Below are 13,852 nucleotides of genomic sequence, written 5' to 3'. Positions count from 1 at the left end.
AACATGTTTGGTGTTCGCCAAAAGGCATGTGGGAGACTCCCCAAACATATGGAAGAAGGAACTCTGGTCAGATGAGACAAAAATGTAGCTTTTTGGCCATCAAGGAAAATGCTGTCTGGCGCAAACCTAACACCTCATCACCCAGAGAACACCATCCCTACAGTGAAGCATGGTGGTGGCAGCATCATGCTGTGGGGATGTTTTTCATCGGCAGGGACTGGGAAACTGGTCAGAATTTAAGGAATGATGGATGGCGCTAAATACAGGGAAATTCTTGAGGGAAACCTGTTTCAGTTTTCCACAGATTTGAGACTGGGATGGAGGTTCACCTTCCAGCAGGATAATGGCCCTAAGCATACTGCTGAAGCAACACTCGAGTGGTTTAAGGGAAACATTTAAATGTCTTGGAATGGCCTAGCCAAAGTCCAGACCTCAATCGAATTGAGAATCTGTGGTACGACTTAAAGATTGCTGTACACCAGCGGAACCATCCAACTTGAAAGAGCTGGAGCAGTTTTGCCTTGAAGAATGGGCAAAAATCCCAGTGGCTAGATGCGCCAAGCTTATAGAGACATACCCCAAGAGACTTGCAGCTGTAATTGCTGCAAAAGGTGGCTCTACAAAGTATTGACATTTCGGGGGTGAATAGTTATGCACGCTCAAATGTCCTGTTTTTTTGTCTTATTTCTTGTTTCTTTCACAATAAAAAATATTTAGCATCTTCAAAGGGTTAGGCATGTTGTGTAAATCAAATGATACAAACCACCCAAAAATCAATTTTAATTCCAGGTTGTAAGGCAACAGTATAGGAAAAATGCCAAAGGGGGGTGAATACTTTCACAAGCCACTGTATGTGCTCGTGATGAATCAGGAATAAATCAATCTACACACATGCACGCATTGTCGCACACACATCATCATGGCATGCTTACAAATACAAAACGTCACAGAGAGCCCTCAGCAGGGTTGGGGAGTAACTGATTACACCAGGTTTCTATTCAAATATTTCATGCGGATGAATTACCTGACGCATGAAAAAAGTCACAACCGGGCTGATGGAAACAGGAAAACAGACAATTTGTTTGTTTGATATGGTGCTATTTTTTGGGTGTCTTTAAAAGTATTACGTAAGGAATGGTGGTGGAAACGTCTTTAAAAGCAAACATTGATGTAATAACCATCATTTTTTACTTGGAGTCATGCGATATGATGTTGTGTGGTCCTCCCACTACCACTCGGGGAACCATGCAGTTTATTAGGCTACAAATGAATGAAGTTACGATGAACTTCACAGGGTGGTGAAGGTTCAAGGTGATGAGCTTGATGCTGCTTTCCAAAAAATATTGAGGGTCTTATTCTGGTGACATGATGATCGATGCTTGGCTGCCGTTTGACAAACAAAAAATATCTTGTGATTATCCATAATAATCTCATCATGTAGGCTAGCCTACTCGCAATGTATCTGAGAGCTGTTGGCTAGAGGGCATGTGCCGAGACCAGAGTGGGCACATCTGCTATATAACGCAACAGTTTTTCTGACAAAACCATCAGTAGAGTTGAAAATGCGATGCCAACCAATTTAGCTTGTTTTCTTTTCTCGGTACATGGGAATTTAACCACAAAATATATTTTTATGTGACTATGTCATCACGCACTGCCTTTTATCTGCAATAAGTCTGATGGAAATGCACTTTTGTTTCATGCCGATTTTAAATTCAGAAAGGATGTTTGCGAAAAAATACATAATTACACATTTCTGTTTTCTCAATGACATTCAATTCAGCATTGAAAAAAGACACAAGTTTAAGTCTGACTACTGTTATGACACACAAAATGCGTTTGATGGATTATTTTTGTCTTCTTCTATTGCTGCTTAAGGGGAAAGTCATCCAAAAAGAATAATCAGATTACGTTACTGAGTTTGGGTAATCCAAAAATTACGTTACTGATTACAATTTTGGACAGGTAACTAGTAACTGTAATGGATTACATTTAGAAAGTATCCTACCCAACCCTGGAACTAATGGTCAGTTTACCACCTGGACCAACTCTGGACCCACTCTTCCCATACACATAAAATACACAGTCTTTATAAGCAGATGGTCCAAACATTCCTCTCAGAGAGAATGAGGAGAAATAGGTGGAAGAGATAGAAATGCCTGTTCACACATGGCCTACATCTCACACATGGCCTACATCTCATCGACACACACCTCGGTCTAATACACAGTGCACAATGTATTACTCTGACCGTCCCTTGATAGTAAAGTGTGGCCTAAGCATTAGGTAAAAGAGTCCAGTCCAGTTGGAGTTAGTGTGACATGAGTTCAGTCACTTCCTCCTCACACTGCTAATGATGAGGCAGATGGGTTTTGCTGCCTGGACAAAGGTCAAGTCAAGTAGCATAATAACATATCCTGAAAAACCTTTACTGCATGCACTCTGCTTGGCAAATATTGACTCTCTGACTCTCTCTCTGACTCTCTGACTCTCTCTCTGACTCTCTCTCTCTGACCCTCTCTCTCTGACCCTCTCTCTGACCCTCTCTCTGACCCTCTCTCTGACCCTCTCGATCTCTGTTCACGTCTCTCTCTGACACACAGAAAACAAACAAACACAAAGAGCGACATGGTTTCACACCTTTTCGTGAAAAGCGTGGTGTGAAAATCAAGCCCATGAACACTTAACACACTAGACGTTGTTCCTCTCAGGTCAGACAAACACACCGATTTATTCTCACACACACGCCAACATTCCAGACATGCTTCCATTGCACCTGTAGCTACATATTATTCTGTATTGTAATCACTGCTGGCTAGAGGTTTCACAGTCTTGCATTCTCATCCAATTAAATCCCTCATTAGCTGGGCTTTAAAACTAATGCTCCCCATTCCCCATTCATCTACGCTTCACTAACAAAAAAAAGCTCAGGGTAGCTGTTCTGAAGGTTCATGCCATCTCACCAATTCCCTAATGACCCTCTGGACACGCCCCCTCTCCTGCCAACTCACCAAACCTGAACTCACTCTGATAATCAGCATTCCTCTCCCTTCCTCAGCTATAAATGCAGTTTCTCCATTTCCATGTGTTTGGTGTTTTTGGTGGCCTGAGTTTAAGTAAGGAGCTGTCCATGTGTAAATAAGACTACATAACGCTGACTTCCTTGCCTGTATATATAGTGAACTCTGAAAGTACTGGGACAGTGACACATTTGTTGTTTAGGCTCTATACTCCAGCACTTTGGACTTGAAATGATACTATGAGGATAACATGGACACTGTCAGCTTTAATTTGAGGATATTTCCATCCATATTGGGTGAACCATTTAGAAATTACAGCACTTTTTGTACAAAAGTATTAGGACATTCACTTGTGTATTCAAGTAGTAAAAAGTATTTGGTCCCATATTCCTGGCACGCAATGACTACAAATGTGTGACTACAAATTTGTTGCATGCATTTCCTGTCTGTTTTGGTGGTTTCAGATTATTTGGTGCCCAATAGAAATAAATGAATAGTAAATAATGTAGTGTCTGTTTTCTTGTAAATAAGAATAGAATGTTTCTAAACACTTCTACATTAATGTGGATGCTACCATGATTATGGATAATCCTGAAAGAATTGTGAATGACTGAGAAAGTTAGGAGCACATATCATACACACCCCCCCCCCCCCCACCCCCAAAAAAATAGATTAATCCCTGTTATTGTGAGAGGTAAGGTTATCATGTCTTGGGGGTATGATATTTGTGAGAGGTAAGGTTATCATGTCTTGGGGGTATGATATTTGTGAGAGGTAAGGTTATCATGTCTTGGGGGTATGATATTTGTGAGAGGTAAGGTTATCATGTCTTGGGGGTATGATATTTGTGAGAGGTTAGGTTATCATGTCTTGGGGGTATGATATTTGTGAGAGGTTAGGTTATCATGTCTTGGGGGTATGATATTTGTGAGAGGTTAGGTTATCATGTCTTGGGGGTATGATATTTGTGAGAGGTTAGGTTATCATGTCTTGGGGGTATGATATTTGTGAGAGGTTAGGTTATCATGTCTTGGGGGTATGATATTTGTGAGAGGTTAGGTTATCATGTCTTGGGGGTATGATATTTGTGCGTCTGTCTTTCTCACTCATCATTATTCGCGATTCATTCAGGATAATCCGTAATCATGGTAGCATCCACATTCATGTAGACGAGTTTTATTTATTGTTATACAAAATTGTTGAAACCTATAGAATCTTTTTTTTGTGTGTATATATCAATGTATATATATATGTATATCAATGTATGTATGTGTATATATATATATATATATATATATATATATATATACATACATACATATCTCACACAAGTATGTGGACACCCCTTCAAATCAGTGGATTCGGATATTTCAGCCACATCAGTTTGACAGGTGTATAAAATCGAGCACACAGCCATGCAATCTCCATATATAACATTGGCAGTATTATGGCTTTAGTGAAGAGAGCTCAGTTACTTTCAACGTGGCACCGTTATAGGATACCACCTTTCCAACAAGTCAGTTTATTAAATGTCTGGCCTGCTAGAGCTGCCACGGTCAACTGTAAGTGCTGTTATTGTGAAGTAAATGTATAGGAGCAACAACCGGCTCAGCCGGGAAGTGATAGGCCACACAAGCTCACAGAACAGGACCGCCGAGTACTGAAGCGTGTAGCGTGTAAAAATTCTGTCCTCTGTTGCAACACTAACTATAGCGTTCAAAACTGCCTCTGGAAGCAACGTCAGCACAAGACTGTTTGTCAGGAGCTTCATGAAATGAGTTGCCATGGCCAAGCAGCCACACACAAGCCTAAGATGACCATGTGGAATGCCAAGTGTCGGCTGGAGTGGTGTGAATCTCGCCGCCATTGTACTCGGGAGCAGTGGAAACGTGTTCTCTGGAGTGATGAATCAAGCTTCACCATCTGGCAGTCCGACGGACGAATCTCGCAAGGAGAACACTACCTGTCCCAATGCATAGTGCCAACTGTAAAGTTTGGTGAAGGAAGAATAATGGTCTGGGGCTGTTTTTCATGGTTCGGGCTAGGCCCCTTAGTTCCAGTGAAGGGAAATCTTAACAGTATAGCATACAATGACATTCTAGACGATTCTGTGCTTCCAACTTTATGGCAACAGTTTGGGGAAGGCCCTTCCCTGTTTCACCATGACAATGCCCCCGTGCACAAAGTGAGGTCCATACAGAAATGGTTTGTCGAGATCAGAGCTGTTGCCAGAGAATTTAATGTTAATTTCTCTGCCATAAGCCGCCTCAGACATCGTTTTAGAGAATTTGGTAGTATTTCCAACCGGCGTCACAACCGTAGACCACGTGTAACCATGCCAGCCCAGGACCTCCACATCCGGCTTCTTCGCCTGCGGGATCTTCTGAGACAAGCCAACTGGACAGCTGATGAAATTGAGGAGTATTTATTTCTGTAATAAAGCACTTTCTGTGCGAAATAAGTTATTCTGATTGGCCTGATTAATTTATTTAAATTGACTGATTTCCTTATGAACTGTAACTCAGAAATCGTTGAAATTGTTATGTGTGTGGATATCTATCATATATAGCTCTATCTCATGACAAAAGTATGTGAACACCTGCTTGTATAACATCTCATTCCAAAATCATGGGCATTAATATGGAGTTTGTCCCCCCCCCTTGCTGCTATAACAGCCTCGACTTTTAAACCCCCTCTATGTTCCGTTCTATTGATGAACAACATACAATCACTGGAGAACAAACTGGACAAGCTCCGTTCAAGACTATCCTATCAACAGGACCTGGAGAACTGTAATATCCTACATTTCTAGGAGTCGTGGCCAAACAAGGACATGGATTTTTTTTATGCATCGGCAGGATCGAACGGCAGTCTCGGGTAAGCTCAAGGGGGTGGTATTCTTTTGTTAACAGCTGGTGCACAATCTCTAATATTAAGACAGTCTTGAGGTTCTGCTCGCCTGATGTAGAATAAGCTGTAGACTATATTATTTACAAAGAGTTTTCATCTAGATTTTTTGTAGCTTTCTATTTACCACCACAAACCGATGCACTAAGACCACACTCAATGAGCTGTATAGCAAAGGAGGTTGGTGGCTCTAAGACCACACTCAATGAGCTGTATAGCAAAGGAGGTTGGTGGCTCTAAGACCACACTCAATGAGCTGTATAGCAAAGGAGGTTGGTGGCTCTAAGACCACACTCAATGAGCTGTATAGCAAAGGAGGTTGGTGGCTCTAAGACCACACTCAATGAGCTGTATAGCAAAGGAGGTTGGTGGCTCTAAGACCACACTCAATGAGCTGTATAGCAGAGGAGGTTGGTGGCACTAAGACCACACTTAATGAGCTGTATAGCAGAGGAGGTTGGTGGCACTAAGACCACACTTAATAAGCTGTATAGCAGAGGAGGTTGGTGGCTCTAAGACCACACTTAATGAGCTGTATAGCAGAGGAGGTTGGTGGCACTAAGACCACACTTAATGAGCTGTATAGCAGAGGAGGTTGGTGGCACTAAGACCACACTTAATGAGCTGTATAGCAGAGGAGGTTGGTGGCTCTAAGACCACACTCAATGAGCTGTATAACAGAGGAGGTTGGTGGCACCTTAATTGGGGAGGACGGACTCGTGGTAATGGCTGGAGTGGAATCAGTGAAATGGTATCAAATACATCAAACACATAGTTTCCTTGTGTTTAACGCCATTCCATTACCACCGTTCCAGCCATTATTATGAGCCGTCCTCCCCTCAGCAGCCTCCACTGCTGTATAGGACCATAAGCAAACAAGAAAATGATCATCAAGAACCGGTGCTCCTACTGACCAGGGATTTTAATGCAGGAAAAATGAAATTGGTTTTACCTCAATTCTACCAGCATGTCACCTGTGCAAGTAGAGGAGACAAAACTGTAGATCACCTTTACACCCCACAAAAACACATACAAAGCTCTCCCTCGCCCTCCATTTGGCAAATTTGACCATATCCTCCTGATTCCTGCTTACAAGCAAAAACTCAAACAGGGAGTATCAGTGATGCGCTCAATACAGAAGTTGTCCGATGAAATGCATGCTAAGCTACAGGACTGTTTCACTATCACAGACTGGAATATGTTCCCGGGATTCATCCCATGGTATTGAGGAATTTACCACATCAGTCACCGGCTTCATTAATAAGTGCATCATCGATGTCTAACCAGAAGACATGGATTACAGGCAACCTCCGCACTGAGGCCAGAGCTCCCGCTTTCAAGGAGCGGGACACTAATCCGGACGCGTATAAGAAATCCTGCTAAGACATCTGACGAGCCATCAAACAGGCAAGGTGTCAATACATGACTAAGATCGAATCCTACTACGCCGGCTCTGCCACTCGTTGGATGTGGCATGGCTTGCAAACTATCACGGATTACAAAGGGAAACCCAGTCGCGAGTCTACCAGACAAGCTAAATGTCTTCTATTCTCGCTTCGAGACAAACAACACAACCATGGATGAGAACCAGCTGTTCTGGACGACCGTGTGATCACGCTCTCCGTAGCCAATGTGAGTAAGACCTTTAAACAGGTTAACATTCAGACTTGATTACCAGGACGTGTACTCGGAGCATGAGCCAACCAGCTGGCAAGTGTCTTCACTGACATTTTCAACCTCTCCTTGACCCAGTCTGTAATACCTACATGTTTCAAGTAGATCACCCTAATCCATGTGCCCAAGAATGCCAAGGTTACCTGTCTAAATGACTATTTCCCCTTAGCATCTGTAGCCATGAAATGCTTTGGAAGGCTGGTCATGGCTCACATCTACACTACACAATTATCCCAGAAACCCTGGACCCATTCCAATTCGCATACCGCCCTAATTTATTTTTACCCATCTACCAATAGGTACTCACTTCTGTCATTATAAAGTGCTTTGAGAGACTAGTCAAGGATCATATCACCTCTACTTTACCTGACACCCTAGACCCACGCCAATTTGCATACCGCCCCAATAGATCCACAGATGATGCAATCTCTATTGCCCTACACACTGTCCTCTCCCACCTGGACAAGAGGAACACCTATGTGAGAATGCTGTTCATTGACTACAGCTCAGTGTAGGACTGAACACCCTGGGACTGAACACCTCCCTCTACAACTGGATCCTGGGCTTCGTGACAGGCCACCCCTAAGTGGTGAGAGTAGGCAACAACATATTCGCCACACTGACCCTCAACACAGGGGGCCCCTCCTGTACTCCCTGTTCACCCACGACCCACGAACCTCCTTACCCATTTTTAAGTTTGTTGACGGCACGACGGTGGTAGGCCTGATCATCGACGACAATGAGACAGCCTATAGAGAGGTCAGAGACCTGGCAGAGTGAGACCAGCTGATCGTGGACCACGGAAAACATCAACATGGCTGTACACTCTTAGAAAAAATGGTTCCAAAAGGGTTATTTGGCTGTCCCCATAGGAGAACCCTTTTGGGTCCCATGTAGAACCTTCAGTTGAAAGGGTTCTACATGGAACCCAAAGGTTCTACCTGGAACCAAAAGGGTTCTTCAAAGGGTTATCATATGGGAACAGCTGAAGAACCCTTTTAGGTTCTATATAGCAGATTTTTTGTAAGAGTAGTGGGGTGGGGCGAGAGCGTCAAGTTCCTCTGTGTCCACATCACTAAGGATCTATCATGGTCCACACACAACAACACAGTCGTGAAGAAGGCACGACAACGCCTCTTCCCCCTTAGTAGGCTAGAAAAGATTTGGCATGGGCCCTCAGATCCTCAAAGTTCTACATCTGCACCATTTGAGAGCATCTTGACCGGCTGCATCACCGCTTGGAATGGCAACTGCTCGGCATCTGGCTGCAAGGCGCTACAGAGGGTAGTGCACACGGACCAGTACATCACTGGGGCTGTGCTCCCTGCCATCCAGGACCTAGATACCAGGCGGTGTCAGAAGGCCCTAAAAATTGAGACTACAGCCACCCAAGTCATAAACTGTTCTCTCTGCTACCACACGGCAAGTGGTACCGTTGCACCAAGTCTGGAACCAACAGGACCCTGAACAGCTTCTACTCCCAAGTCATAAGACTGATAAATAGTTAGTCCGGGTAGCTATTTGGTTAACTATTTAACTATCTGCATTGACCCTTTTTGCACAAATGTTTTTGACTCCTCATATACGCTGCTGCTACTGTTTTATCTATCCTGTTGCCTAGTCACTTTACTCCTAGTTATATGTATATATCTACCTCAATTACATTGTACCCCTGCACATGTTATCGTTACTCAATGTTGGAAAAGGCGCGTAAGTAACCGTTTCACTGTTAGTCTGCACCTGTTGTTTTACGAAGCATGTGACAAATATAATTGTATTTGGTTAGAGTAGTTCCGAAATTGCTTTTAAAACCTTCCCTTATAATTTTTCACTCACTTTTGCATCAAATGCAATTTTGTTTCTTCTTCATAATGAAATGATGTTGCACATGCCACCAATGTACCCGTTTACAAAAAACACAATCTCAATCGAATCTGCCGAGGCGACAGCTCTCTTAGCAACACAATGGTGATGCGTGGGTCAGCTGTTTGTTCAACCGCAAACGCCCGTAATTGCTAATAACCCATCGGCAACCGCCCGACTATGTAATGAAGTGAAAATCTGAGGCCTGCACCCGACCCTAACCCGCAAATATAGAAAATACACTGTACGGCCAGATGGTGAAAAAAATTTTGACAGGCCTTTTTAGGTGGGCCTATGTTTCTTCTTATTTCTGACATTTTGTTAGTCAACTTGTCTATAATTAGATACATGCAGCTTTTCTTCTGTCATTTCTTGTTGCTCTAGAAGACTAAATATACCCTTGCTCACCAGAATGTCATAAATCGATAGAACGAATGCTTCATCTAGTTGACATCGGTAAAGTTTTTCTCTTTCATCTCTGCTTCTTTGTAGTAGCAAAGACGTTTAGGGACTGGGGAGAAAATTAAATAACTCAACAAAAATAAATGGGAAAAAATGTTCGGGTAAAATTTCCAATTTTATAATATTTCTCCACTCCTGTTCATGAGTCAATTTACATTTGGTCTATAATTTTACTGCAAGATATGCTTAGATCTGTTAATATTATACTAAGCTATTTCAGTGTCCAGACTTCAGTTGGGCTGCTATTCCATTTAACCCATCTGAACAGTACAGTTCCCATGATGTGCCATTTTGAAGTCCCGGTCTTGTGACTGTCGAATTTGTATAGTGCCTCACAATCATTACACATAACACAGCCGGCCATCATCCTCTTTTACCACTTAAATATTTCCCAAAAATTAGACTACTGTTCTGGCCCTCCCCTCTGTTTATTTTCATCTCTCCATATTACAGCTTTTCTCTAATACTTTTTCTGCCAACATTCCCAAAAGCATTTGCCAATTGGTGTGTATTTGGCATGCAACAGTTAGGCCCTAAAGCTTAGGCTTAGGCTACGCACTAACAGCAGATACAAATAATGAAAGAAAAACCTAAATGTAGCCTACAGATATGAATTCAACAAGAATTATACATTTTATGGATTTTTAATGCAATGTTTTCTCTTTATTCAACCCACCCGCCACCCACCCACCCTTCATCCACACAATATTTCATTACTCTAAACCTCCAGACCCGCTGAAATCACTACAACACAACACGTCATTGAACATCCAGAGATGACCAAAGGTGTGAAATGCCACTCCGGGTTTTCCACCCTTGTTCAGAGAACTTGATCCCAATAACGGAAAGAGTCGAGAATGTCCGAAGAGAAACGATTGAGCACAGGCTGAGGGGCGCTGTCCACCACCGAAACCGGCTGAAATTATTCTGAAATAGGTACTTCGATTCATGTGGTAAAAAAGTTGAAACTGGAAAAAGTTGTGGTAGCTATTAGATGTTATTCAATCACAAACAGCAATTACTGTCTGAAAATGGCAGTAGCCCTGCAATAACTTGAAAATGTGAGGCGTTTATTTATCAATATCTGACAACCAGTCGCATTCCCTTCCCTTTCTTTACTATAGGTTGCGTAAACCATAATCAAAACTACGAATGTGCCAATGCCAGTGTAGGGTAGGCATACACGAGCACACGAGTCTATTCGAGGCAAGATGAATATACAAGTCTAGATGCATCCCCACAGCAAACTGAGACTAAGACGCACACTATGCTGGTATACAGTTGAAATAATGACAGCCATTAAAACATTAATCTGACTTCTTAATTAGATGAATGTCTGAAATTGCGTAACGATTGATTTGATTGATTAAAGGCATGTAATTCGGCAAAGAAAGGGTGTTGGCTTTGAGGCAGGGAAATAAAAATGGCCGTGTGAAGTTCCCACCCAATCATTCGACCAGATATCCTACATGTGTGTAGGCTATTTGAGAACAATTTAATATTTTCATCAACTATATCGCTTGGGTTTACTTCACAGAATCAACTAATTTGGCATTGACACCACCCAAACGTTCAAACCAGCAGATAAAGCCCACAAATGGTGTCCAGTTTTAGGCTGTATTCTATACCCCGGTTAGATATATAGCCTAGTGGCTATTACACGCTTATTTCTGTACACTTTATAAAGCAGCTCGCACACCGCGAGATCAAATAAGGAAGGGCAAGGGGGCATAAATGTGCGATTAAACATGCCACTGAGATTAATTGAAAGAGGGATTCTCGAAACTGGTCAGTGCACAGTGTATTGTAGACAGACAAGCTCTTAGTGAAAGCCAAAGTGCATTAGCTGTAGGCAAAACAGGTTCCGATTTCAGCACCATTTATGTGAACAGCTCATCGATATTTTCCCGTAACCGCAACGCTGTTGGTTTAAACCAATAAATTACACCGCCAGTAGCTCTTCCCGCCAGTAAAGGTAATAATTACTTTAAAATATGGCGGACCAAATAAGCTTCTGTAGCCTATACTCGTCAATCACAAGCTATAGCCACTGTGTGTGTAGCCTCATGCGTAGCCTATCCATCACACACATTCAATGCAAATAATTGCTAGACCGTGGCACTTACTTCATCTGTTTCACGATGGTACTTTTTCCTGACTCCCCAGCCCCTGAAGAGATGAAAACAGACACGGGGCTGTAAAGTACATACATGCTGTAGTTTTCATTTATATTCACATTCATAGTCAGATTAGCGTCTGGCTATGGAACCAGAAAGCGGGTGTGTAATTTTGACACTTCAGATTATGGACAAGAAGCCGAAGGCCACCCCTCCTCCTGAAGCATCTTACCAAGCAGGAGTAGTTTTACGTCTTTCGCGGCAGTGACTCCATCTTCTTTTAGGTTTTTCTCGATAGCCTTGCTCCTGTCCAAAGCCGCTCTCTCCTCGGCGCTCAGTGTACATCCCATGACTACACAACCTCTGATCTTCTTGATATCCAAAGTAACGGTTGGCGAGGACCAAAATATACCAGCAATTGTTTTCCCTCTTTCTTCCTTATCCCTCTCTAGGCTGGCTGACTCGCTCTCGTTCCACTCTCTCGCGCTCTGTCGGCGACTAGTTAAAGCATTAAAAAAAATCCCCCACGATAACGTTTGACACTTGTTTGTAAAAAGCACTGGTCTTCGTATATTGCCCTCACACGGTCTGTTTTTTTCGGTGTTGTTGTGCTTGGTCCGCGGGCTGGGAAACTCTACTGGGCGGCGGCGACGGCTTCGAGCGCTCGCATCGTTTAGCTTGTTCAATGTAGGGGGAGAGCGCGCTTGGCTCCGCACTCAGACAATCTAGCTGACGTCAGGACCAATCAGCGCAGGAGACATGCTCGATCCACCATCCTGGTGGCAGAGTACCGTTTTGCACTGCCTGTTTGACAGTCTCAAGTCATTTTTTAACATTTTATTCTACAGGGGTTAACTTTTCGGACAGGGATTTCTGTAACAGGGCAGGTAGCTTTCCAGTTCTGTCAGATTTACACTGATATGCAAAGGACGCAAAACAGATTGTCTCTCTGGGCTAGGTGTGATCTTATTAAATCATAATTGGCTTGTAATTAACTTATTATGCAAATAGCACACAGTTCATCTAATTATGGGTCGGCAGGTAGCCTAGTGGTTCAGAGCGTGTGGCCAGTAGCCAAAAGGTCACTGGTTCGAATCCCTTAGGTGAAAAGTCAATGTGCCCTTGCACAAGACACTTAACTCTAATTGCTCATGTATGTAGCTCTGGATAAGAGCATCTGTTAAATGAGTACATGTAAATGGCTGGAGTACATCATTCAGTCAATATTCCAAAACGGATTTGAAAAACAAAACTGATTTGAACATTGAGGCATGCAGTGTGAACAAGGCTTAAGAGCTTTGGACACCTGGGTTGTACAATATTTGGCCATTTATTCTTAAAATTCTTCAAGCTCAGACAAGTTGATAATTTTCAAGCCTGCCATAGATTTTCAAGACGATTTAAGTCAAAACTGTAAATAGTCACTCAGGAACGTTCAATGTCATCTTGGTAAGCAACTGCAGCGAATATGTGGCCTTGTATTTAAGGTAAATTGTCCTGCTGAAAGGTGAATTTGTCTCCTAGTGTTTGTTGGAAAGCAGACTAAACCAAGTTTTCCTCTAGTTTGTCACCTGTGCTTAGCTCTATTCCATGTATTTTTATCCTAAAAACACTCCCTAGTCCTTGCCGATGACAAGCATACCCATAACATGATGCAGCCACCACTGTGCTTCAAAATACAGTGCCTTCGGAAGTATTCAGACCCCTTCACTTTTTCCACATTTTGTTGCGTTACAGCCTTATTGTAAAATAGATTAAATACAAATATCCTCAGCAATCTACACACAATAACCCACAATGACAATGCTA

General features: G+C 42.7%; 1 protein-coding gene across 2 annotated transcripts in view; it reads right to left on the bottom strand.

Annotated features, from left to right (window-relative positions):
* LOC115196816 (guanine nucleotide-binding protein G(o) subunit alpha) overlaps positions 1 to 12,760 on the bottom strand; it is a 130,969-nt gene extending 118,209 nt beyond the window's left edge. Inside the window, exons 1-2 of one of the 2 annotated variants that reach the window (XM_029757737.1) lie at positions 12,276 to 12,760; positions 12,053 to 12,095 (exon numbers count right to left, since the gene is read on the bottom strand). In XM_029757737.1, the coding sequence (XP_029613597.1) occupies positions 12,053 to 12,095; positions 12,276 to 12,393 (161 nt within the window). In that variant the 5' untranslated portion in view covers positions 12,394 to 12,760. The remainder of the gene's footprint in view (positions 1 to 12,052; positions 12,096 to 12,275) is intronic. The other variant, XM_029757736.1, reaches the window with a different exon arrangement.
* Between the last annotated feature and the right edge of the window lie 1,092 nt (positions 12,761 to 13,852).

This window comes from Salmo trutta, chromosome 7, assembly GCF_901001165.1.
Source record: "Salmo trutta chromosome 7, fSalTru1.1, whole genome shotgun sequence".
Classification (NCBI taxonomy): Eukaryota; Metazoa; Chordata; class Actinopteri; order Salmoniformes; family Salmonidae; genus Salmo; species Salmo trutta.
Note: the sequence above shows the minus strand (reverse complement) of the source record. Positions and strands in the feature narration are given on the sequence as shown.